The sequence below is a fragment of the Oreochromis aureus genome, linkage group 3, assembly GCF_013358895.1.
Source record: "Oreochromis aureus strain Israel breed Guangdong linkage group 3, ZZ_aureus, whole genome shotgun sequence".
NCBI lineage: Eukaryota > Metazoa > Chordata > Actinopteri > Cichliformes > Cichlidae > Oreochromis > Oreochromis aureus.
In genome coordinates, this window is record NC_052944.1 from 35,831,276 (window position 1) to 35,857,811 (window position 26,536).

At 43.4% G+C, this 26,536-nt stretch overlaps 1 protein-coding gene across 2 annotated transcripts in view; it reads right to left on the bottom strand.

Annotated features, from left to right (window-relative positions):
* Positions 1-597: 597 nt before the first annotated feature.
* The window catches only part of shroom4 (shroom family member 4), a 107,171-nt gene continuing 81,232 nt past the window's right edge, over positions 598-26,536 (bottom strand). For both annotated transcript variants that reach the window (XM_039610081.1, XM_031735049.2), the window contains 9 exons: positions 22,571-25,451; positions 12,110-12,171; positions 9,069-9,860; positions 8,136-8,792; positions 6,497-6,626; positions 6,295-6,396; positions 4,478-4,648; positions 4,209-4,351; positions 598-3,640 (listed from right to left, as the gene is read on the bottom strand). In XM_039610081.1, coding sequence (XP_039466015.1) covers positions 3,484-3,640; positions 4,209-4,351; positions 4,478-4,648; positions 6,295-6,396; positions 6,497-6,626; positions 8,136-8,792; positions 9,069-9,860; positions 12,110-12,171; positions 22,571-25,451 — 5,095 coding nt within the window. In that variant the 3' untranslated portion in view covers positions 598-3,483. The remainder of the gene's footprint in view (positions 3,641-4,208; positions 4,352-4,477; positions 4,649-6,294; positions 6,397-6,496; positions 6,627-8,135; positions 8,793-9,068; positions 9,861-12,109; positions 12,172-22,570; positions 25,452-26,536) is intronic.

Sequence of the window (26,536 nt, forward strand, 5' to 3'; positions counted from 1 at the left end):
TCTCAATTCTTTAAGCACCGGTTCGAACACCGTTTAAGCACCGGCACCGTTTCAAAAGTACCGGTTTGGCACCGGTAATGGATAAAACCTAAACGATACCCATCCCTACTCCTTGGACCACCGCTTCTTTATTTAGTTGATTTCTTATTCTCTGGTCTCTTATGGTTTGGTCTCCATACCCCTGACATCCATAGATTTTAATGAAGCTTGCTTTTAGAGCTCCATTCAGAGATTTAGACAGAGCATCAGTATTAATGACGCAGAGACTTCACTTCCCTTCAGGAAAACTCCCCAGATCCCGCAGAGCTGCTGAATGACTCCACTCGTCATCCATCGACCTCCATTTACCCCAAGCCGTATTTACTTAACCGTCCAACCACATTTGAAGAACAGCCCCGCCCCCGAGAGGGAAACACATTTCAGCACCGGACACCAAGTTGACATAAAGAGAGCGTTTACCCACAAGGGCATAAATCACAGCAGGAGATGCAAAGCTGGTTTAAAATATCATTATTATTATTTATGGTACTTTTTCCTCAGATGAGTGTTTTTGCAGTTATAAAACAGGCCTTTTCAGTAATGCATTTTACAAAAAGAGACAAAAAAATGGTTTGTATTAAATCAAAATGACAGATGGAAACATGAACAGAAGAATTATTCTCTTTCTCAGGTCCAATAAGCAACTTTTTGTCCCTCTCCTTTCAAATCAGTACATTTCCAGTCAATTTTTAGCACAGGAATACATTTAATATGTACAAAACATGGGATTAACAAAGTTTTAAGTTTAACTGGACATCTTAAGAAAACGAAATGATAACGGAATAAAATGTAGGTTTGTTCTTTGCTTCAGTTGATCAATAATTAAATGATCAAACAGATTGGACCAAAGCGTTTTAGAGCTGTTTCATTTCACTTCAGCATCACTTTTCTTAGAAATCTTTGGGGTTCGCTCTTCTAGTTTTGAATTTGATTTACTCAGACAGGCAGGTCTGGACTCCTTCCTGAAGTTTAGGCCAGGGGATAAAGCTTGGAAGATTTTGGCAGCAAATCTGAAAATTACAAGACAGAAGTTGTTTTAAAGTTTAATGGAGGATTGTAACAGTAAACAATTAACTAGACGTTCTGTTTTAAACTCCCCCTTTCAGGAAAGCCGAATTCGCTCCATTTTGTCAACAAAAACCACAAAATTCAGTTTTCAAACGGGCTGTATCTACTCTCTAGATAAAATGTAGATGAGAAAACTGACACCACATATATCAATCTACTTCCAAGAGCCTGTTAGCTTAACTTATCGTAGCAGAAAGACTTGAAACAAGGGAACACTGCATTTCGTTTGTTTAATGTGTACCAACCGCACTTTAAAGCTCAATATTTAACACATTGTATCCAGCTTGTTTTATTCATATAATTTAAATTCATATAATTTAATTTATATTTAAAGAGTTTAATGGTTATTTATGGTTTAATTTGTGTTTTTTGTGGTCAACCTAAAAGTTAAAACAAAACCAAAACAAGCTAAAACAACTACGCATGTGTTAAGTAGCTAGGTCTTTACACTTTTGTTCCAGTATCATTTGTGATACTTACCTTATGCTTTTATAATAATTCATGTTAAACTGTGTTTAACATTTATATTATGACTCACCGAGTAGATTGGTTTTGTTTAATTTGAGCTGAACTTTAAAACAAGGCTAAAATAAACAACCTAAAACAATTAGCCGCTAAATCCTAAATACCAAGATGCTAGCTCCATTAGCATCAATAGGTAGACCTTTAAAACACTGCAGTTTTCACACTTTCAATCCTTTGTTTATGAATTAAATAAACAAAATACAACGTGTTAATTATTTAATTTTGCTGGCAGAGTAAGAGTCAAGCTTGCAATTTATGCTAAACTAAGCTAACCGGCTGCTAGATGTAACCTTATATACTGAAGGGGTTTGATAGGGTTTGAATCTTCTTATCAAAAACAGCCAAAATTTATATAACATTTGGGACTCAAATACAAATTTTAGGGCAAAAATGGTGGATTTAAAAACATTTGTAAAACTTTACAGTTACTAGAACAAGCTTATTGGACAGAAAAAAATGAAAAACAATAAACAAAGTCTAGTTCAGCACAAACCAAACACTCCTCTGGATTCATCCACTGCCAAAATATACAGTAAACTTCAACTCCTTCTGGTCTTCTCGCTCATCTTTTACAACCAATTCCAGTCATTTCAAATATCAAAACTGCTATATACATTATAAACACGCATCTTCTGTACATAACGGTCACTCTGTGGCAGAACAAGTCAGTGAAGTGTCAAACTCCACACAGTAACACATGTTTACAGCCACAGACATTACAGTAAAAAGAATATAAAGTGATATGACAATATGACGCTTAGATAAAACAGTATATGTGTTGCTGAAGGCCGTAGAAAGGACATGTTTAGCTGTTAATAATGCTGCAAATGGCATTTCACAATATTGGCTTTAGTGTGGTTAATGTGAGCACCAAAAAAATCCTCCTTTAATTCTCTGAACCAGGAGATTTAAATACATTAATAACAACAACAACAACAACAAAGTGAGCAGCGTCTTAATGACACATTCATCAAGCGAAAATGTCTTTGGCAGCGTGGCGCGATACTGGTTAGAGGACAATAAATGTTACAGTACGTGGTTCATAATGTGAAGCAGAGGGTACAACATTTTCTCACGTGTCCGTTCGGTCCACGAGAAGCCGCTCACTACAAATCTTCACCAGCTGTTTCACTCACAGATCGCCCCCCATTTCCAACACCGAGCATGCTCTCTGCTCTCAGATCGCACATCCGGGAGATTGATTGTTGATATGTTTTGGTAGATCTTCAGATTTATCCATCCACTGCAGTCTGTAGTTAATGATAATAACAGTCTTTTTTTCCCTGCAGAGGTGGAAGTCAGCCCTGTCTTTTTTCATTTTGACACCTTGGACTCTTGCCTTTCTCTTGGTCTCTGTTGTTGAGAGACCTCCATTCCTTCCCACCTACTTAAAGCCTTGCAGGGTGCTGATTCAGCTGTTTGTGTTGGACCTGAATTCTCTGCGTACAGGTCTGCTAATCCTTAAAAAAGCAGTTCGAGGTGCTAAATGTGAAGCTACACGAAGACGTCAGAAATCTGTGAGGCAGTGAGTTTTAGACAAGAAGACGATTTCGCCAGCTGCAGATGGAGCCAGTCCAGTTATTTCCAAGTTAATCAGCTCCTAGCAATGGTTTCATACTTGGTCTCAAAACAAGTGATGCAGTTATCCAATTTGCAGTAAGGGAAACAAAGAGAGGGGAGCATCTTTCAAAATAAGAGCGGAGGTTCACGACAAAAATTGATCAGAGATGGCATCCTTTTCTTGGACAGATGAAATGGTAATCACCAAATCTCCTTTTCTTCCTATCCAAATAAAGTCTATATGAAGAAAAAAAAAACTTCCTTCTTCTCTGCTTTCAAACTTTGTTGTTCCTAATATTGTCCATATCCCATTGACATGCCCATGCCCATTCCCAGCCCCAGTCCCAGGCTCTCCCTCAGCCCCCTCAGCTGCTCTTCTCCCAGCCGGATCTTGTCCTCCAGCTGCCGCTGCTCCACCAGCAAGGCAGCCTTCATCTTCACAAAGTGGCTGCCGAAGGGAAAAACACAAAAAAACCAAAGTGAATATTATTAAAAAGTTTGGGGCAGAATGTTGAGCTTTGATACTTTGATTTATGGAGTTTTGTGAACTTTAACATGTTTAAGTGCCTGTTACACGCTGCCCTTCAATGCAAGAAAATGTATTGAGCTCAGCTTATATTTAGTGAAGCGGTCAGATTCCTGTGGTTTGCACGAGCTCAGGTGCATGCTCAGAGACAACGCCACTGAAAACCCAGGTCATAACACACATAACACACATTACGCACATGACCCAGACTTTTTAGAGTCATCCCGATGTCTGGCTTCCTGGCTTCACTTATATGCCTTGGTGACCTGGATATGGTTTGGCATGATACTTTAGACCATCTCCACTGGATATTAAAAGGTCCAGCGAGAAGTCACCAGACGCTGCTGGAACTGTGACACTTTCCATTCTCTGGACGAACCCACTCCAGAACTCCTGACTACACTCTCACAAAGAAAAGTCAGCTCTCACCAGAACTCCACACCGGCTACTCTGGGTTTGTTTATGTTGCCACACTGGGCATATATCCCACCTGTAGTCCCTGTGCTGCTCTGGAGAGAGGCAGCGGGCCAGCACGCGGCTCACAGCCTGCTCTCTGCGGTCTACGTGGTCCTTCAGGTCCTGAGCCTCGGACAGCTGCCTCATGAGCTGACGCTTCTTCTCCAGCAGGGGGAGCTACAGGGCAGAGAGTAAGGGAGAGGGAGAACAGGCACATTTTAAAAACAAAACCTGATGCACTACAAGTCCATTCTTTCTAAATCTGCTCTTGTCCCCGTTTCTCTCCACCCTCATCTTCCTCACCCTCTCGTGGTGCTCCGTCTCGGGGTCCAGTGTGTCCAGCGTGGTCTCCACCCTTAGCAGCCTCCCGGACAGCGACAGCAGCAGACTCACCACCTTGTCCAGATCGCCGATGAACATGCGGAACTTGTCCACCTCGTTGGGCTTGCACACCGACACCACCATGCTCTCCACCTGAGAGCAAACACCAAGAGCAGATTTACTGTAAGTCAGTGACATGATGGACAGAGCTGATGAAACACAGAGCTGATGCAGTTTCAAGAAGGTAAATGTGAAATCTTCCCCAGCATCAACACTCTTCTTCATTCTGCATCCATAAGATGCTATTAAACAAATAACTGCCACGAACTTTTCAAATAAACCTTTCTGGTTTTCGTAGCCTCCTATTGGTTAGAAAATCGAACACAATGTGCTAATTTAAGTGAAGAAAAAAACCTATTAGCTTTAAAGGTCCCCACACTCTTACACTCACTTATATTTACACTGTTCATTTGTGTTTCTTAAACACTTCCTTAAAAGCCTTCTCCTTTAGGGTTTGTCACAGTGGCTCGTCTGCCTCCATCACATCCTATCCTTACCATCCTCCTCTGTCACACCAACCCTCTGCATGTCCTCCTTCACTATCCATAAACATTCTCTGTGACCTTCCTCTTTTCCTAGTATTTAAACTCTACCTCGGCTCCCTGCATGCTTACCCATCCACCTGCCTCCGTCTCATTCACACTCATGGATTCTGTCTTGCTCCCACTGACTTTTATTCCCCTCCTCTCCAAAGCACATCTCCATCACTCCAGGATCTCTCCCACCTGTTCACAGCTCTCACTACTGATCACAGCGTCGTCTGCAAACATCACAGTCCAGAGACTTCTGCTTGTCCTCATCAGTCAATAGAAAAAGGGGCTCAGAGCTGTGATATCTTCGTGTTGGTGTTGTTCCTGGATCATCATAATATTTGTCCAGGATCAACACTGCATCTGACCAATCACACTGTTATGATGTCACAGAAAACTAAAATGCTGATGACATCCACTTAGGAGGAGAGGCCGTTCGGGTCAGGCTCAGGGTGGGGGTTAGGATGCAGTTGTGGTTGGGGTTAAGGTTATAGTTTGGTTAACCTTAACCCCTATCACTGCAATGTGATTGGTCACTTGCAATGGTGAACCTGGACCAGAATTTGTTTTGGGTTTTTTTAAATCAGGAACGACACCAACATGAGGATATCAGATCGTGCATATCATCCCACCCCCACCAAGAACCCATCTGTCACTCCCGTCGCACACCTCCCCGCTGTCTTGCTGTCCTCATACATGCACCACCTTCACATACTTCTCTGCCCCTCCTGACTTCCTCATGCAGGACCACAGCTCCTCTCTCTATCATATGCTTTCTCTAGATCCACAAAGAGCAGCTCCTTTTGACCTTCTCTGCATTTCTCCATCAACACAAGAAAGCAAACATCACATGTGTAGTACTCTAGAAGCCAATGAAGGCAAACTGCCGCTCACTGATGAGCACCTCCCTTCTTAGCCAAGCTTCAACAGCGCTTTCATCACCTCATCAGCTTCATCTCTGTGCAGTTACTGCAGCGCTACACATCACGCTTCTTCTTAGCACATTAGATCTCTTGTGTTTAATTTGTGCTGAGAGTGAAAACAAACCATCTAAAACAAAGCCATAAGCAGCTTCGCTTTAAAAAGAAAAAGTTACACTAGTGAAATCAGGATTTTCTTTTAAACTGATTCAACAAGAAAAATACAACATGTTAATAAGTGCGTTGTTCTGTGCTGACATAATGACCAGATGAATGAGTTCGTCCTCACCTCCTCTCCCAGCTGTGCGTTGGCTCTGATGTCCTCCTGCAGTCCTCTCTGAGCCTCCCTCAGCACTCCCAGCTTCTTCCGAAGGCTCTCCATCAGCTGTTTCTGCACAACAGAGGAAGAACTCCTTAAAGCCCAATAACCAGGAGCGGTCGTCTCCCTTCTCCACCACACCCCTTCTTCAAACAGCAGCCTTCTGAATTACCTTGTAGGTCAGCTCGTCATCCTCGTCGCGCTCTCTGTTATCTGTGAAGTCCTTCATCTGCGACAGGATCTGAGCCTTGGCCGTTGAGGTGCTGTAATAGGACGAACAGCTGGAGCTTGCTCCTGACCGCCTGTGGAGAAGGCACCGGCAGGGGAGTTTATGTTATTCACACAGTGATAAAAGACAAAAAAGGCAGAGGTGCAAAACAGACAAAGCTGTAAAAATACAGTGATTACAGGTGCATGTAAAAGAAGTGCAATTAATTACGTGGGTTTAATGAGGCAAGACATTAACGAGTGGCATCTCGGCACAACTCTGCTCCAAAACGGTTAAACATGATGCCAAATGAGAGGACGGTAAAGAAAAAATGACGATTCATTTGTAGGTTTACTTTTAAACATGTGTGTTTCTAAACTTTTTAAACTTTATGTCGTCTATGCTTTTTTGCTTTTTCAACACTGTAATGCTTAGGGGAGTTCTTTTCCAACATAACGGATTGAAATATTAAAAATAAAACCATGACTTGCAATTTTACAATTAATTTAACTACGATTTTTTGAGTAACTTGACCCGCTTCCACCTATATGGGTTTGTCTGGGCTAAAGTTAAACTACAACAAAAGTTTTCACCGTTAAATCAAACAACTTGTCCTTGTCAGGGTCCAGTCCAGGCCTTTGGAAAGCTTCGTACAATGTTGAAATTAAAGATAAGAAGGGTATTGTGTCGGTTCACAGAGATAACAACCTGCTCCTAAACACATTCATGACAAAAGGTGCTGCCTTTAATTATCAGCAGGAACTGTGTGGAGGCGAGTCACAAACGTCTGGTTTAGTTTACATCAAGGAGGATCTGATCCCAGAAAGCACAGCAGAGACTTTACTTCCCGAAGTCCTCAGGAGGAAGAAAAGCCCTCTGAGACTGTTGGTTTCCTACTTCAGCTCCATAGATAGCATTTTAACATACTGCTTCCACATGGGGTTTCCTCGTTGCGTAGTGGCACAGAAAAAGGTCCAGAGGGTTATCAATGTTATCAAGGGTTAAAATTATTGGAAACTGTGAGGACCTACACAGTTCCCACTGCCTCAGAAAGCCTAATATAATAATCATATCATCACAGACCTCTCCCAGCCCGGTCACCTCCTGTTTAATCTGTGACCATCAGGTGGGGCAGAGCAATTAAAAGGGCAAACAGACTAAAAAACTGTTTTTATGCTTTTCCCTTTTTTATGCGTTTTTATATCTTATATAGTTTTATATGATTTTTTTAGGACTGTTGAGATTGCATTTAAAATTGCTGTTCATAATACAGTGACAATAAAGACACTTCGTTAAAAAAAGTGAAGACAAAAAGGAAAAATAAATGTTTCTTTATTGATTCTTCAGTTTTAAGATTAAAAAATGAACCCGTCTGTGCTCTATGTGGTGCTAATTACCCATCATGCATCTGCATCTGTGATCATGAACATCTGTAAACCTAACAGAGAAGAACCTAGTCTTTTGGAAAGGTTGTGGGAAACAGAATGAGCTTAGTGATGAGAACAGTTAAGTCTTGTACAAATCAAATGGTCTGTGTAATGCACACATACACACACACACACACACACACACACACACACACACACACACTCTTCTCTTATACCTATCTAGGCTGTCTGTGCTGTGCTCTGCGGGTTGCGCTCCTCTCCAGCTCTCCGTGCCCGACTCGCCCTCACTGCTCTGGGGGAAGAGCTCCTCAAGGCTCAGCCCCTCTCTGCTGCTGCTCTCCCCACCCTCCAGTTCCTCCTCCAGGGAGCTGCTCTCCGCCCTCGTCCTGCGTGACGGCGACGCCTCAGAATCCGGGAGCGTGTCGATGTCCGTCTCCAGGACCGTGACAGGGAGGGCGAAGCACGGGAGCTCGCTGGTGATGGGAATGTCCTCTCCTGGAAGCTCCTCCTCCTGAAAGTCATCGATGTCGGTCTCCAGGGGGATGTCCAGGTCAGCCTCCAGGCTGTGCTCCGGGCTCGGGCTGAGGGTCGTCTCTGATTCGGTTCCTGTTTCAATGATCTTCTGCTGCTCTTCCATCTGGAAGCCTCTGTCCGCACGAAGTTGCTCGCAGTCGGTTTGACTGGCATATCTATCGGAAGCCTCGATGACACCTCTGTTTTCTAAAACAGGAGGGTTCGCCGTGTTGCTGTGAACCCTGGGGGATGAAGCTCTCTCCCACTCGGCTCCAGGTCTCACCCCAGGCTGCTGTTTGTAAGGTTTGACTGTAATTTTGTCGTGGTCTGGGCTGCAGCTGACGTCCGTCGCAGATGAACTACAGAGAAACAAGAGAATTAAAATAATCTGACACATCAGTAAACCAAGCACGGGAATTAGGAGTCTATTAAAAAGTTAACAGTGACTCATATTAGCCCATCAAATGTTGATCTTTACTGGTTTTCTATGCCTGAGAACAGGATCAGATCATTTTCTTGTTTTGTTATGCAACATTTTTTTCTTCTCTATTTTCTGACTTTTCTAAAACAAATAATTCAGCATTTAATGAAAAAACAAAGTTATTTATAAACCTCAGCATTTCCTCCGGTCTCACCTGTTCACACTGTTCTCCTTTGCTACTGAAGGAGGAGGCGGCGGTGGAGGCGGCAGAGGTGATTCAGCCTCCCTTTCTCTATGGGGCGGAGCCACCGGCCTGAATCCCCTCCTGGAGAACATGGGGCTAGGCGGAGCAACAGTAATGAGGCGTTCCTGAAACTGAGGCTGATTCTGATAGGACGGGGCGATTGTGCGTTCCTGGGTTTGACTGCAGCTGCATCTTGGGCACCCGCCCTCCACCACTTCTTGCCTCTCTGGAGGAAGACTGAAGGACCTCTGCCTGGAGGTGTCAGGTGGAGGGATGTAGGAGGACGAGTGAGCTGAATAGTGAGCCCCTGGAGAGTTGAAGGAGGGAGGGATGGAGTGAGGAGCAGCAGAAGCAGATGAGGAGGAGAACAGGGCGTGGTGAGATGCTCGCCGGCGGTGGAACTGCTCCCACTTCGGGGGTGGTGGTCTTGGAGGAGGGGGTGTCTTCTTCCTGTTTTGCCTGGAAACGCTCGATGCATCTCCACGTCTCATGTTGCCTTCCTCCACCTCACTCAGGGTCTGGCTGGTTGCCATGGAAATCGAAGGGGACCAGCGCTGGCTGCTGTCGAAGCGGAGGTCGTTTTCGGACATGGCTCGACCTCTGAGATAAAGAGGAGCCGGCGGAGGTGCAAAGGCGTAGCCGTTGTGGTCATCGGTGCTGCTGTCCGTGTGTCTGAGGCCCCATCGAGGCTGGTGGAGGAGCTGCTGGTACTGACCGATGTTCTCTGGAGGTCTGGACTCCCGCCTCCAACTTGGATAGTCCCTTTTGTTGTGGAGAAAGTGGAGTGACACAAGAAAATTAAAATGTATTTTATAAATAAATAGAGAGCAAGCCAAGCCTATAGATAAAGGAAGAGTTCAGAAACATCGCGACACAAATTCCTTGTAACAGAGCTCAGCTGAGATTTGAGGATGAAAGGCTTAGTCAACACTAATCAGAGACAGAGGCAGCCTAGCTGTTTCTCACATTCACGCCACCTGAATTTTCAGCCTTTGCTGGTGATTTCTATATTTCTGACTTTGACAAAGCCTGACATTTACAACTTAAAAACTTCTTCAGTTTTTTTTTTTTTCAAATTTAGACAAAAAGAAACTGTTCAGTTTAAACACCAAATGACTGCAAAAAGCTTTGCAGTCCAAAGACTGCATGAACTGAGCATCATGGGTTTGGGATGAGCATCATCAACCAGTTTGGGATGGTTGTTGCTGCCAGATGGGCTGGTCTGAGTATTTCAGGAACAGCTGATTTGTGTGGGATTTTCCCACACAACCATCTCTGTGGTGTACAGAGAATGGTCTAAAAAGAGAAGATGTCCAGTGAGGAAAACAGTGGGTGGGTGAAGAAGAATGGCCAGACTGCTTCAAGCTGATAGGAAGGTAACAGCAACTCAAGTAACCACTCGTCGCAGCCAAGGTATGCAGAAGATGGGCTACAGCAGCAGAAGACCACAGAGTGCCTCTGCTGTCAGCTAAGACCAGGAGACTGAGGCTACAATTCACATGACATTCAGATGGCAGGCTGAGGTTTTGCCTTGTATCATTGGTTCAGGCTGGTGTCGGTGTAACAGTGTGTGGATACATGTCGGTCCCCTTAGTACTAACTGAGCATCATTTAAACCCCACAGAGTATTGTTGCTGACCGTGTCCATCCCTTAATGACCAACAGTGTACCATCTTCTGATGGCTGCTTCTAGCAGGACAACAAACCATGTCACAAAGCTCAGATCATCTCAAACTGGTTTCTTGAACATGACAATGAGTTCACTGCAGTCCAGTGGCCTCCACAGTCACCAGATCTCAGTCTAACAGAGCACCTTTGGGATGTGGTAGAACAGGAGATTCACATCATGGATGTGGAGCTGACAAATCTGCAGCAACTGTGTGATGCTGTCATACCAACATCGACCCAAATCTCTGAGGAATGTTTCCAGCAGCTTGTTGAATCTACACCATGATCAATTAAAGCAGTTGCGAAGGCAAAAGCCGTCCAACACAGTACTAGCACGGTGTACTTAATAAAGTGTCTGGTGAACGTATATGTATGATTTGACACCAAGACCATGAAAATCTTTGACTACACCCTAAGTAGTGATGTTTTCCTTTATCAAAGAAGCAAAAATAAAATAAAGTGTGCGCCAGTTATCGACTGCACTTGTGCAGACTGAAATCGTGAACATTGTGCTTGCTTTTATGCATGCTGGCAGGATTTTCTTACAGCTGCACGTCACAAAACAATGATTTTAAGCGCATCTATCTATGATACTCCATTTAAAACTGAAAGACGGGGGTTTCTGCTGAGAGAAAACGTGGTTCAAACCTTCTAACTGAACAGAAAAGGTGGTTTAGAGCAGGTTGGGTTGAAAATTTTGGTTTGAATTGGTTCCAAATGCCACGTTTTTCACAAATTCTTCTGATGACATTGTCATCATATATCTGTAAAGTGTGCATACTGCAAAAGTCTTTAAATGCTTTTGGAAACTATTAAAATAAAGTTCTAAATAAAAACAATCACAGTTCGAGTAACAAAAGACAAGATGGACATTTCCAGAGGAACTATTCCTGAAAAAAAAAAAAAGCACATCAGGAACAAAAACACAGAGACAGTGAAAGTGGTTCAATTACAGTAAATGTTTCCTTTGTGCATACCACGCTCACTGAACTGTTTCTGTCTCTGGTCAAATCCGAGCAGAGGCCCTTTAACGAGCACTGTGCGTCCTAAATGCCCCTCCCGCTAACATACATCCAACCACATATCATTATGGTCACATTTCGAGCACGCGTGATTACTCCACACACTTAGAGCTCATTACAGTCAAATCACAGCCGGGCATGACTGAGTGGGATTTCCGCCCGCCAGTGCACAATGGCCCGACCGCACCTAAACGCCTCCGGAGAACCACACAGAGGATGGAGCAAGTGAAAAGAAAGGCCAGGAGCAAATACGTGAAGATAACCAGGTCAGAAAGAAGAAGGAAAAAAAAAAAGGTGCGGGAGAAGAAGGAAGCGGCTCACCTCTCGGTCAGGCTGTACTTCCTGTTGAGCTTGCTCGTTTCCTGCTGCCTGGCGGGATACGTCTGTGGAGAGATTTAATGCCGGTTAATAACACCAAAGGAATGAAGGAAGGCTTCAATTTGGAGCTAAGTGATGTTCAGCACACGTCCCAGCTGAAGGGAAATTGGTGTGTTACTCCACCCTGCAGTGGTGACGGGGTTTAGAGAGGTGGAGGTAACTTGTGCTGAGTGTGAAGCATTTATAAGTCTAAAACCAAACTTGATGAGCTACAATGAGTCAACTTTTTATTGTTATATAGATTGAAATGCACTTTTGTTTTTAATATATTCTCCATTTCTACCTTATTTAAATTGTCTTCTAAAAACACATTTGTCTATCTGACTTTTAATAATTATATTAACGTTTGTTGTGTTATTTTGTGTGATTTAAATTTAAATCTCTTCATCTGTACTTTTTTCCACTCCGAGTTTTTTTGTTGTCTTCCTATTTATAACTTTTCTTTCTTTGCTGTCTTCATCATCTCACATGTGCCCGAGTGAGGACTGTTTAGTAAGGCTGCTTTTTGCAATGGAAGGGAAGGGAGCGGGACCTTCATAACAATGAAAACACAGGGTTTACCCTGAAGTCAGTTTGCTGCGAATCATCCTTTGCAGTAAACTCCTCTGGCTGTCTTTTTTGTGTACAACATTTTTGATGGACTGTTCCTGCTCTCTGCTTGGATTGCGTGCCTCGTTGTCGTTCTGTGTTTGAGTTCTGCTTCTTTTTGCTCTGTAATAACAAAGAACTAGATTTTGGACTTTTCGTTCACCTCCGTGACTCCTGCATTTGGGTCCTTTTCTCCCTGCACGTAACAGTTTCCTGGGATGCAGTTAAAGAGATTGCTAACCTCATCTTCGCTTTATTGCAGGATGTTTCTGTTTGTAGTACATTTAACTTTTGTAGATTTGTTTGTTCACTTAAGATTTTATTTAGATAGGATGGATCGCTCCTTTCATCTCCTGCACTGTTGTCTATTTTACAGTCAGAGCCACTATTTCATGTCAGTAAAATAAACATATTTTGCTTCCAAGGAGCCAGACTTATTTTTAAATTGGTCTTGAGCAATCGGTCTTCTTTCTTTCTTTCTGAAGGGCTTTCAGTTCTTCAGTTGATCAATCTACTGTTCACTGAAGCCTCATCAGAAATGTCTCAGTGGACCTTCTTAAGCGAAACAGGGAGAAACTGAAAACTGAAAATCAGTGGAAACAGGTCTGATGGAGTGATGAATCCAATTTTTTACATTTTTGGTTCAAATCACTGACAATATGTACGGAGGAAGTCAGGAGATGGGTCTACGGCCATCTGTAAAACCTCTTGGTTGGGAGCTGCGTTTAAGCCAGTGGTGTTGGAGATCTGGTCAAAATTTATGGAATAATGAGAACAGAAAGTCCCATCAGATTTTGATTCACTATGCAATATCATCTGTAAAGTGTCTGATTGGCAACAACTTCATTATAATGAATGATATAATGATAATGACCCCAAACACACTGTCAGTGCAGTAAAGCATACCTGGACAGGAAAACACAGAAGTGACACACTATCAGTCATGGATTGACATCCCCAGAGCCCAAAGCTCAATATTCTTGAAGCAGTGTGGGATCATCTAAAGCAGGGGTGTCCAAAGTCTGGCCCGCAGTCCATTTTTAATTGGCCCTCAAGTAATTTTATAAATAGAATAGAATATGGCCCGCACTTCAACTTTTGCTTGAGTGTATTGCACTTCTTAGTTTTAACACCAGGGGGAGCTACTGTTGATCAAGGCAGTTGCTCTACCAAAAAGGACAATCACAGAAGAAATTTACCCCCAAGTTACCAAACATGGCAGAACCAAAGAAGCGAAAGGTAGAAAGTGAGTGCAGAAAATTTCAGACACGGTGGGAGAGTGAATATTTCTTCAAAGAATTAAAGGGGAAGTGTGTCTGTTTGATCTGCACTGAAACTGTGGCAGTTATGAAAGAGTATAATGTACGACATCATTATGAAACCAAACATCAGGCCTATGCATCCTACACTGGTGCTGAGCGAGAGCAGAAATTAAAGCAAATGCTAGCTGTCCTGCGGGGTCAGCAACAGTATTTTTTTCGTGCTCAAATTGTCTAGGAAAAGGCTCCAATAGCAGCTATGAGGTCGCCCAACTCATCGCAAGACATGGTGAGCCTTTTTCAGATGGAGACCTCATAAAACGCTGCCTCGTTAAAGTCACCGAAATAATGGGCCCGAAAAAAGTGCAGGACTTCAACAACGTCAGCATGTCCAGAAATACAGTTATGCCACGCACTGAAGACTCGTCAGCCAACATTAAACTGCAACTGTCTGATAAAGCTGTGCTTTTGATTTTTACTCCATCACATGCGATTCGAGCACCGATGCCACAGACACCGCACAGCTGCTAATGTTTTTTTGCAGGGAGTGGACAAGAGCACGAGCACTTTAGGTGAGTAAAAACTACATTCCACAGTACCCGTGTGTTAATAAGCATGCATGTGCAGGTACACATGCTTCAAATATCAATAATGCGCATCAATTCTGTCACTACCCTGCTTTTGCGCACCACTTTCTTATATGCGTTTTTCTTGTTAACACACAGAGTACACACTGCTGTGCACAGCGCACGCACACGCAAAGTCAGCTGATCTCATCTGATGCAGATCTGCTCCTTGATCAAGTGACATTTGTCTGGATTTTTGGCACGAGTGGCGTACGATGAGCACCGCAGCTGGATGGCCCAATTTACATACCCAGCGCAGCTGATACTCACCAGAATAATTTACTAAAATTATATGGACTCATGTTATTAAGTCCAGTTCAGTCTGTTAATGCTGATAATCGTTTCAAACGAACGTTAACAGGTGTGTTGCTAAGTCTAAGAACTTAAATAACAAGCTTGAAATTTACCCGTCCTATTTTCCCCTTTATTGTTTTTTCTGTGCTGTAAATCTTCTGTCTAAGAAGAAATCTGCTGCTGTTCTGAGAATGAGCTACCAAAGCTGTTTTGTCTTTAATTATATTCAACAATATAACACATTTGACCAATTTTAAATGATTTTTCTAACTTTAATACACTACAGTTAAGGTTATATACCTAATTTCTAGTAAGTGGCCCAGCCCCTCCTATATTTGTATGTATGTGGCCCTCAGTGAAAAAAGTTTGGACACCCCTGATCTAAAGGCAGCCAACATCCAAAGAAGAGCCTTGAATGTCCTTCAAGAAGCCTGGAGAACTATTCCTGAAGACTACTTAAAGAAGTTAGTTTCCTAAGACACTTCAGGCTGTGAACTTAGGTGTCAGGTGGAATAATATGAAGACATATGAAGGGGTGGCTTAAGACTTTTGCACAATTCTCTAGAAGCCAATAGAAGCATCCAAAATTGTTCTGACTACACAAGGGAAACACTGAGCGAACTCACTGCACTCTCATCACACACACACACACACACACACACACACACACACACACACACACACACACACACGGCTGTGGGAGAATATTTTCTGACTGTCTGTGATGCAAATCAGAACATTCAGATGGTTTTTCTGTTGGCACAGCTGGAAGTTAATTTTACATATTTGGCCGTCACTTGATGTCAGCAGAGCATAAAACCAAAAGATAACTAATAATAAGCTCTATTTCACAAGCACTTGGATGGCTCTTTGACTTATTATTAAAAGGGACTTAACAGTATTTATGACACGTTTTGGCCATAATTGTTATACAAGAGAAACATTTTTATACAGGAAGTCTGAAATTGCAGTATAATGCATTAAGCTGTGAAATAAATCTTGTGGAGTGCACCCCATGCCCTCCCTCTAGACACACCCCTGTAGAATCTGCAGTGACAGAGCAATTGACGGCTGCTGTCATTTAACCAGGTTGTTTACATTCTTTATTCTGTAGCTTTGCGACTTTTGTAAAAAAACCTGTGGTGGATGGGAACAGGTAAAAAGATTGTTTTTGTCCATCTGTCATCGACTCCCACCCAGTCTGCTTTCTGGGTGATGCTGTTCGGTTCGTCATCATTCTTTACATGGCTACCGCGCAGATCTTTCAAAGCTCACGACTCTACTGCTGCCTCAGCCTCGCCCTGTTCCCACCTCGCAGACATCCCTCAGTGGATGCTATGGTCTTGGTCCATTTTCCCCATCACCTCATGTATAAAATCATGCCAAAGCTAAAAACAGACTGATAGAAGAATATTAAGCTGGAAACACGGCTGTACAGATTTAAAATCTTCATCTAGGACTTCCGGTCGCTAGGGGCATGTAGCAGGTAGAGGAGAAGACTGCTCCGCTAACTTTTCTACCTTTTCCACTCCTAAACCAGCCAATTCACAACAAAACTATTGAACTGCGTACGTTTTATTTTACGGGTTCCGAAATTGGTTTTTGCTCGTTTTAACATGGCCTCAAAACGCATTAAAGCGGCAGAAAAGGAGGACGACGCACCTAAGCTGAAGATGGCGGCCATCTCCTCCCTTCTGGAGCAGCATAGGGAGGCATTGGCCAGCGACTTCAAAACATCTTTTAGCCTACTGGAGTCAAAGTTTGACGAAGTCCGCTCTGCAGTGGAAGATCATGGCCAGTGTCTCGGATCTTTAGAGCTAGCAGCGGACGACTTAAGCCAGCGGGTTAGAGAACTCGAGAACGTTTGTTCCAATCTCAGCGAATCTAACACTAAACTTCTGGCTAAAGTTCCGGACTTAGAAAGCCGAAGTATTCGCCAAAACCTGCGTATCCTGGGACTCGAGGAGAGCGTTGAAGGTGGGCATCCCACAGAATTCTTTGCAGATTTGCTCTGCAAGGTTTTCGGGAAGGAGAGGCTCCCGACCCGCCCGGAGATCGACAGAGCCCACCGTATACCTGCCGCTAAGCCAGCCCCAGGACAGAGACCGCGCCTCGTAATTATACGCCTTCATCGGTACCAGGTAAAGGACCTTCTTATCCGAGAGGCCCAGCGAGGTGGGAAACTAGAATACCATGGTCGGCAGATTCGCGTGGTGGAGGACTACTGCCCGGAAGTTTTGAGCAAGCGAGCGGAGTACCGTGAAGTGATGTCCGAGCTGTATAAACGAGGTCTCAAGCCCGCTCTGCTGTATCCTGCACAACTTCGCATCACGTCTCCTGACGGCGCAAGACGCTGGCTTCATTCGGCTGATGAAGCGAGGAGATACTTGGACAACCTGCCCGCTACAGCCGCATCACCCTGAGAGCCTGCTTATCTGGTCTTGACGTTTGTCCGCAGGACAGCCCTGTGAGTAGAATGTCCTGACTATCTTCGTCTCCTGGGATATGCAAGGACTTTCGTTCATATTGAGGCATTACGGACGTCTCTTCTTCTTTTTTTTTCTTTTTTTTTTCCTTCTTGTCTGCTATTTACAAGCAGGGAGGCTATTCATATCTCATTGCTTCTATTGTCCCCAAAGTTGGTCATTGGTTGTGTTGTGGTTCTATGCTGAGTGCTTTAACAAAATTCTACTGCTTATATAGGAGTGTTGTGTTTACTGAAATCATCGTTATGGGAGCTAAAGTCAGTTCTTAGTGTTAGACAGGAAGAGTTTATTTTTCTGGAGGGTACACAATGTGTGTTTTGGAGAGCTTGCTGCTTTTTTCCTTAGCAGCTGTCTTGTGGGTAGGGGGGTGGATGGGGAATGGGGGGAGGGGGGAGACATCCTTCAGAGCCGGGGTAGTTGTGTGTTATTTTGTCAAGTTGGGGGATCCGGAAACCATTCTACTCTCTGTTTTAGTCGCTTACTTGTCATCTTTCTTGTACTCTGTTTTCAGCTGCACTTGTTTTCTTACATTTTCAGTGCAGGACTATGGGTAGTCGTTTAAACTTTGTAAGCTGGAATGTCAAAGGCTTAAACCACCCTGTGAAAAGAAGGAAGGTGCTCTCACACATAAAGCAGTTTAATGCAGCTGTTGTCTTTCTACAAGAAACACATTTCCGTGATTCGGATAACTCTCGTCTTATGTCTCGATGGGCAGGGCAGCACTTTCATTCCACCTTTCAGGCTAAGGCCAGAGGCGTTTCTATTCTAACTGACCAAAATATTCCCTTTGAGAAACATAATGTAATTTCTGATACGAGTGGCCGGTACGTTTTTGTTTTGGGTAAACTTTATAATACGAAAGTTGTGTTGGCCAACATATATGCCCCCAATATAGATAATGTAGCTTTCTTCCAGCGTGCTTTCTCATTGCTGCCTGATCTGAGCTCATATTCTCTCATACTTGGTGGTGACCTCAACTGCTGGCTGGACCCTGTGTTAGACCCATCCTCCCCGAATCCCTGCACCGTCAGTAAATCTGCTCTTTTCATCCAATCCTTTTTATCTAACTGTGGTGTCTCTGATGTTTGGCGCTGTTTACACCCCCACAGAAGAGAGTACTCTTTTTTTTCACAGGTACACCACACTTATTCTAGGATCGATTATTTTCTAATTCATAAGCAGCTGACTCCATGGGTCCAATCCTGTGAATACCAGACCATAGTAATATCAGACCACACCCCTGTTGTGCTATCAATGAGTTTCCCAGACATCCGTCAATCCAGATGACACTGGCGTTTTAATTCGACTCTCCTGGCAGATGTAAACTTCCTGGAATTCATGAAAGAACAAATAACCTTGTTTCTTAAAACAAATGCCACAGGAGAAACTTCTAGCTTAATAATTTGGGATACACTAAAAGCCTTTCTCAGGGGACAAGTTATTTCCTATACTGCTAATATGAAGAAAAAGGCCCGTATAGAACGACTCGATTTAGTCAACCGAATCAAAGAAGTAGACCTGCTCTATGCTAAGGTAAAAAGCCCAGATCTATACAATAAGCGCGTGGAGCTTCAGACTAAATTTGAGCTCCTCTCAACGCACTCAATGGAACGTCAGCTCCTGAAGAGTAAGAGCTTGTTTTATATTCATAGCGACAAATCGGGTAGGATGCTTGCCAGCCAGTTAAGGGGCTTCCAGGCAAAACAACATATCACAAAGATTAGAATGGCTAATGGTAATATCACTTCGGATCCTTCCAAAATTAACGATACGTTTAGGGCTTTTTACTCCCAACTTTACACCTCTGAATTCCCGCAGGAAAACACTTTAATGGATAACTTTCTAAAGCCTCATCACAGCGTTGCATGCTCTCCTTCGCCTCCCTTGTAGCTAGACGTGCAATCCTACTAAGATGGAGGGGTGCCCCTTTGCCCACCCAGGCTCAATGGCTGAGGAACCTTATGTACTATCTGAGCCTTGAAAAGATCCGGTATGCGATTAGTAACAACAGCGGTAAGTTTTACAAGGTGTGGGGGCAATTCCTGAAATATTTTTCCAGCCTCCAGGTTGCGAACCCGACTTCCAGCATTACTCAGTAAATCCCCCCCCCCCCCCCTTCTTCTTCTTTTTATTTATTTATTTATTTATTTTTAGCCATTTGTGTGTTTATCTTATTTTGTTCTTGTTGTATCTGCGATGTTGTTTTTGTTTGTTTGTTTGTTTGTTTGTTTTCTTTTTTCTTGCTTTGTTTGTTTGGTTTTTTCCTACCTGGCCTTGAGGGATAGGGGTTCTAAGTAGTGTGGGTAGGGGATAAACTGATTAAAAGACATGTGAGTGTTTCATTAATCTGTATTCTAATATTTCAGTTCAAACAGTCACTGTGAAACTTGCTTGTTTGGTGTTTGACAATTCTGTGTGTATTTGTTTTTCTTTGTTGGTTCAATTCAATAAAAATATCTTTGAGAAAAAAAATCTTCATCTAAAAATAATTGCATAACCAAGTCAAGTCTTCCAACTGAACGTAATCCGCTGCCAGCTCAGTGATTAACATGAATTTATTTCATTTTGAGTATAAATAACAACTGACGGCCTTTGGGGAAGGATATATTGCTTCAAAGAGTAGATTCTGTGTTTTTGTAATGACGTGGGAGGTAAAATTAGAAGGAAAAAAAGTAATCTGATTTTGTAAAAAATCAATTGAAGTTAAAGGCACAGCCGGCCTCCTTTCACTCAGCGACAGACCACAAATAATAAAAGCGGCCGCAAAGATTTTGGTTTCCTTCCTGTGTCCAAAACACACAAACACAGGAACATGACCACACAGACACACACACAGACACACACACACCTTAATGACAGCATAAACCTCGCTTCTCATTACAAACGGGAACTGCGTGAAACGAGTGAATTTTAAGGCTGACTTTCACACTGACACCTGGATATTAAGGTTTCCCCTTATCACCCATCCAGCACATCTGTTACGACTAAAAAACAATGGACCTTGTCAGCGGCAGATTTAAACACACGGGGTTATCGCTGTGGCATCAAACCGGCAACCTTTGACTTGAGAAGAATGCCGACACGGAGGAGGCCGAGGTTCACGGCTCCCCGGAGGCTTCGGTGTGGCGAACCCTCACAGAAGTGTCCTGAACCAAACATATGCTGAAGTCAAAGTACATTTAGTCCAAAACAAACGTCATTGTGGATTGCTTGGTGTCGAATGATGAGGGCACGAATGTGCCCGAGTTCACAGAAGAAGCAAAAGTTCAGACGAGGGTCTGCGCCCCCAAGTCGAATCAATTTGTGGTAAAGATGTAACCCTACGCCGCTATTATCGCTGACACAAGTGTCCTGCCGCCGCTCGTTCTCTCTCTCTCTCTCTAGGTTCTGCTGCAACAATCAGCTGAATGAGAATATCAGACTGTGACCGCATGCAGGATGAGAGGCTCGGCTTCAAACCGACTGTTCAACCGCGGAGCACTTGGACCGAGCGGCCACTTAGCTCTAACATCCAAGCGAGGCCACTCGATCCCTTTGTGGTGCTGGTTGAAAGGAGCGAGATAGTTTTCGGTCTCCGGTGGTCATCTCAGCTTGGTCCAGCAGAAAAGTTTACTTTTCACTCTCTAAAGAGGTACTCAGTTTCAATGCTGCTGGAACACGGGCTGTGTTCCAGCAGCAACTTAGGCAGGCTGCCTCTCAGGATCATCGCCTCAATATGATAACGCAGCATAAACACAGAAATGAGTTTATCGGTAATGATGGCGAACAATGGTTTAGCTGGAGCGCCACTTGTGAATGCATAAAAAGGTGTTTTACACAAAAAAGCAAAATAAATTGGCATTCAACCCAATGAAAAATCATAAAGTCTGACTGACTAAGATAAGTATTTTTAACCATTATTTTAAAGCGAGGTTTAACTTACTCAAGCATAAAATAACATATTTGCTTAGTTTAAACGTTAACTATGGTGCTTTAAAAAGCAAAAACACAAAGATAAAATCAAAAGGCGTCACTTTGATCTGTGGATTTCAGCATTTCCTGTCCACTGTACAGCAAGCACCCCTCCAGACTAAAATCAGCACTCTAGACTAACTTTTTGCCACGGTTAGGTGCACATGTCATGTGATGAGCAGGCAATGCAGACACCCAAATTTGTGTAAGCAACAACTTGAGAACGAAGTGACAACGAAGATTCAATCTGATACTATAGTTGTATCTACTAAAATTCGCAGACAAGTTCGAATCTCAGACCTCAAGGTCAAGGACAGAGGTCAAATTTTCTGAAAATCATGTGAATGTGATAACTCCATAAGGAAATTACCCTAGGATTCTGAAATTAATAACATAGGTATAATTATTAAAAATCTCAGACGAGTTTAGAAAAATCTTTGAAGGAGTATCACTGGCTGCTGCCAGTACTTTTACACCTATAAAAACAACACAAAAGAGTTAGTAGAGCTATCAAAAAAAGTATTACATATTATTATTGTGCAAAACTGGTATAAAAAATTAAAAAACACTTCCTGGCTATTCATCATTATCATCATCATCGTCATCATCATTATTATCATTATTATTTATTATTATTATTATTATTGTTATTACTTTTTTTTAAATTTTATTTTCTTTCCAATTGCTCTTAAATGTTTCACCTGTAATTTCCCTATAGGAAAAGTAGATGTTTTATACCTTATTATTACTATTATTATATTACCTTATTATTATATTTTAAACCGTAATCCCACAGAGATACTTTAACAGAGGCCAAGAATTAAAATATGGAGAGAAACTTTGCTGGAGTTTCTTCCTGTTAAAAGGGAGTTTTTCCTTGCCACTGTAGCCAAGTGCTTGCTCATAGAGGTCATTTAATTGTTGGGGTTTCTTTCTAAAATTTTGGAGTCTTCACCTTACAACATAAAGCAACCATTAGTAGTAGAGTTACTGCAGGTGAGGCAGAGGCAAAATATAAAGTGAACGAGTAAAATATGAAGTCAATGAGGGTTGTTTTGTTTTTAAAAGGGGACAATAAACGAATTCTACCTTGCTGATGCTATTGTATAGTCGTATCTGGGGTATTACCATGTTTCCTGCTCACTTAGTTGGGGCAAGGTAAAAAAAAATGGAGTAGACCCAATGGACCATCCCTCTTACCTCTGCAGATGTGTAGCTCTGTGCTGAGAATCCCGGGTGCAGAGCTTGTCGGTTCTCTGGTCGCTGGGAAGGGGTGCTGACTGGATAAAAAGCTGATCGTGGGACGTGACTATGGGTTTGGCTGTGGGAGAATATCTGAGGTTTGGGCTGGAAGTTGTGGAAGTTCTCCTTGTGTTGTTGGAAGTCTTGAGTTTTTACTGTGAAGCCACAGCTACGATAAAACTCCTGATGAGAGGTGAGCTGACAGTCTTCTTCCCTTTCCTTCTCAAGCTCTTTCTCTCTTTGATTTTGGAGTCGTTCTCTTTCTCTGGCTCTCTCCATTTCTTTTTCCCTTTCCAGCTCGAGCTCCCTTTCCCTTTCCCACTGCCGGACCCGCTCCTCTCGCTCTCTCTCCCGCTCCATCTCCCTCATCCTTGCCCTCTCCATTTCCAGTTCCATCTCTTGTCTTTCCTTTTCCTGCTGCTTCTCCTTTTCTCTTAGCCTCTCCTCTCGCTCCCTCAACCTCTCCTCCCTTTCTCTCGCTTGTTCCCTCTCCTTTTCTTTCTGCCTTTCCCTGCTGTTACTCACAGACTGCCTCCTGGCCTCCACAGTATTTGAAGGGAGGGAGCTTTCCTGCTGTCCCCCCTGATAGGAATATCTCCTTTGGTTTGGAGGCTCTCCCCCTCTGGTGCTCCGGATAGACCCCAGGGCATTTGAAACAGACACGCCCTTGCTTGTTTGCTCAAAAAACTTCATTCTATCTGCAAACGGAAGGATATCAGAATCCTCAGTTCGAGAACCTGAAGACGAGCGGCCATAAGCTGATGTAGATGATGAGGTGAAAGCACAAACTCCATGACGAGACCCTGTGACTCCTAAAACTCTCTCACTGGAAACTCTGCACTGTCTGTCTTGATCAGGTTCTGGTTGGAGTTTATGCTCAGGGGTCCAACGCCAACGGCGGGCCTTGCCAGCGGGAGCTGGTTCCTCCACAACTCGGATGCCAACACCAAAACTCGGGACGCCTGGGTCCAGAATTTGGACAGACCTGGACAAACTATTGTTCTGAGGGTAGGTTAGGGATGGAGACTGAGTCTTCAAGACATCATGGTCTGATTCACTTGAGGTGTTTGATGGTATGACTGGTTCTGAGGTCTGGGAATCTTGGGGAAGAGAAGGAGTGGCAAATGTAGCCTTGGCACCCTCTTCCTGGGCCGTTTGTTCTGCATCTCCCTCCTCATTGACATCTGGATCCTCCTCCTGGACAGTTTCTCTACTACAGAGTAACCCTCCTGGACCTCGACTGCGCTGAAGCTGGGCCTTTTTCCTCTGAATCTCATTGCGCAGGTTGGTGGCAAATCTCTCGCTGCGCCGGCGGTTCCTTCGATGGTTCCTGGAAGAGTTCGACTTTTTTGCACTTGCCTCACCTTCTACAACTTCTTGTTTTTTTTCTTCACCTCTTCCTCTGTCCACTACTCTTTGCTCATCCAGTAAGGTATCCATACTTGCAGCAGCACTAAGAGGCTCAAAGTCCCGCTCAAGCGTCAGGTCAGAGCTCAGTCTTTCCTGTGCTGACGATCTTGTGCTCTCCCCTGGCACGCTCACAGAGCGACCCCATGGCATGTGATGCTGATCCGGTGTGAGAGAACCGCCATTCACATTTAGCCTCTCTCTTGAATCTTTGTCATCACCATCTCCTTCGAAGAACACAGATCCTGGGGTTGAGCATCGGCTACCTCCCCATTTGTTTGACGTGGCATGAAGGTGGTTTTGAGAAGCTTCTTGGTGTTCACTCATTGGCTGAAGTGATGAAGGGGACCACTGGCTGCTGCAGGGAGACAAAGAGGGCTCAGAAGGGTTTGATAGACTGCAAGGTTCCACAGAAGGGCTGTCACTGTTAAACTGCAACAATTGAAGTTGTGTAGCAAGGAGCTTCTCGGGAGCGCTGTGCCTGTGTAGCACAGTAGAGCAGTGCTTGGTCTGAGTGTGGGAGATACGGGACTGCTCTTGAACCTCGGTGGAGGCTTCTGCAGGCAAGGCGTCAGAATCAGAGGGGAGGTTGGGCATTAAGGAAGCTGTCAGTGGTTCAGAGAGGTTTTCTGAGGTGCTCTCTGAGTTGTAGTCTTTATGAGCACTAGTGTCACATTTTATACGTCTAATATCTTCCGTCTGGATACAGTGCGTATCTAAAGTATCCTTCTCGAAATTCCCACTTTGACCTCCTTCTCCTGGTACAGGGAAGCCATTATGCATTCCTGATTCAAGATTAAGCGAGAGCTTGTTTTCCTCATAATAAGAAGAAACACCAGAACTTTCAATAGGAGCAGAAGCACAACGTGGGTTGGTGGAATTGGGACGACTCCGGGTTGCCCTAAAACTATCCTTTCTGGTTGGAGGCTGAGGAGGGTTCCTTTTTCTCTCCATTCCTGTTTCTCCATTTCTTAGAATCTCAAAGCCTCCACCCCTCCGTTCCTGCTCATAGCAGCAGGACGAAGGTCTCTCTTTTACCTCGATGGGCCTTGGTCTTGGCCTAGTCAGTGATCTGGACTTTTGTGTGATCAGCGGTGCCTCATCTTTGCCCTCACTAGGTGACTCACAAAGGGTTGAGGTGTCTCTAACAGGGTAGCCTTGACAAGACAAGAGGTTATCCATTGAGTTGGCTTCACCGGGTCTCAGAGGGACTGTCGCGTAGTCAGATGTGTTTGAGCTGGCGGAGAAGGAGCTGTAGGCAGAGTCTCTCTTATTGTTGAAGAGGGTGGGATCGACTGGTGAATTATGGGAGTCGGAGTATGGCTGCGTGGTGGGTGTAGGTGTGTCCAAGCTCTCCATGGAGCCCAGGGAGCTGCTTCGGTCAGTGGAGGAGTAAGGTCTGGACAGCTGACTCCACTGCATGGACAAATCACTGCAGAGAGATGGAGATGCAGAAGGTCAAACGAAATGTTTCAAAAACAGACATTGGGTGGTGCTTTGGGTTATTTTGCAGACTAAATAAGCAAACTAATGCCAACTTGATCTTTGGGAACACCATCAAAAACTTTTTTTTTTTCTTCTGGAAAAAAACGATTTTTTCCCAGAAGGTATTTTTTTTTTAAAAAACAAGGACTTTTCTGTATTCATTTTGAAAAATCTCTCTATTCACCTGTTTCAAGTGCTGTGAAGATTACGGCAAAATAACAAGTAAAAATATAACCCTAACCATAAAGCAGTAACACAGCACACAGTCTGATAAAGACAAAAAGAGAAATGCACTCAATGGCCAATTAAAATGCAGCTTCATTTTAGTTTTAAAAGCAAAATTAACCTTGCGTGTGTAGTCAATATGATCAGTGGTGTATGCAATGGGCCCAGGTGTAGCCATTGCTGCTGATTAGAAACACACACCTCTTCCCCAGTGCCTGCAGAAATGTACACCAAAACACGTGCACCAAAATATCGATGTACGTGTGGGTGGGGTCATAGGGTTAGGGGTGGGGTTAAATCTAGACTTAGAGTCATTACCACTGAAGACTTCAGAGGTAGTTTTATTAGAATTATTAAGTTTTGGGGAACTGTTCAACTATTCTTTGACTAGCTTTTTGGCCATCCAATATATTCTAGTTAAACAGCATTATGGATTTAGGGTTAAGCTACTTGCCATTATTAATTATCAAACAATTCACATCCAGCACGTCATTGGCGACTCATCTAAAGATTAGGGTGGGGTTAACATTCACTCCTGTTTTATGAATTTTTACTAGATTAAAAACTTTACCCTTTGGGTTTTCCGACACAAAAAAAGCCACTGCCAAAAATGGCCTCATTTACTCTAACTCTGGATGGGTTGAGCCTACCAGCTTCATTTAAAGTAGTTAAAGGTTAACAAGTATTAATTCATACAGCTCACTTTTTGCTGGGGAGCTGAACTGTAACAACTGCAGGGAAAGGCTGAGGAAAATCAATATAGTATCAAAATCAAAGTAAATTTTAATGTGCTCTAAGCAAATTCAT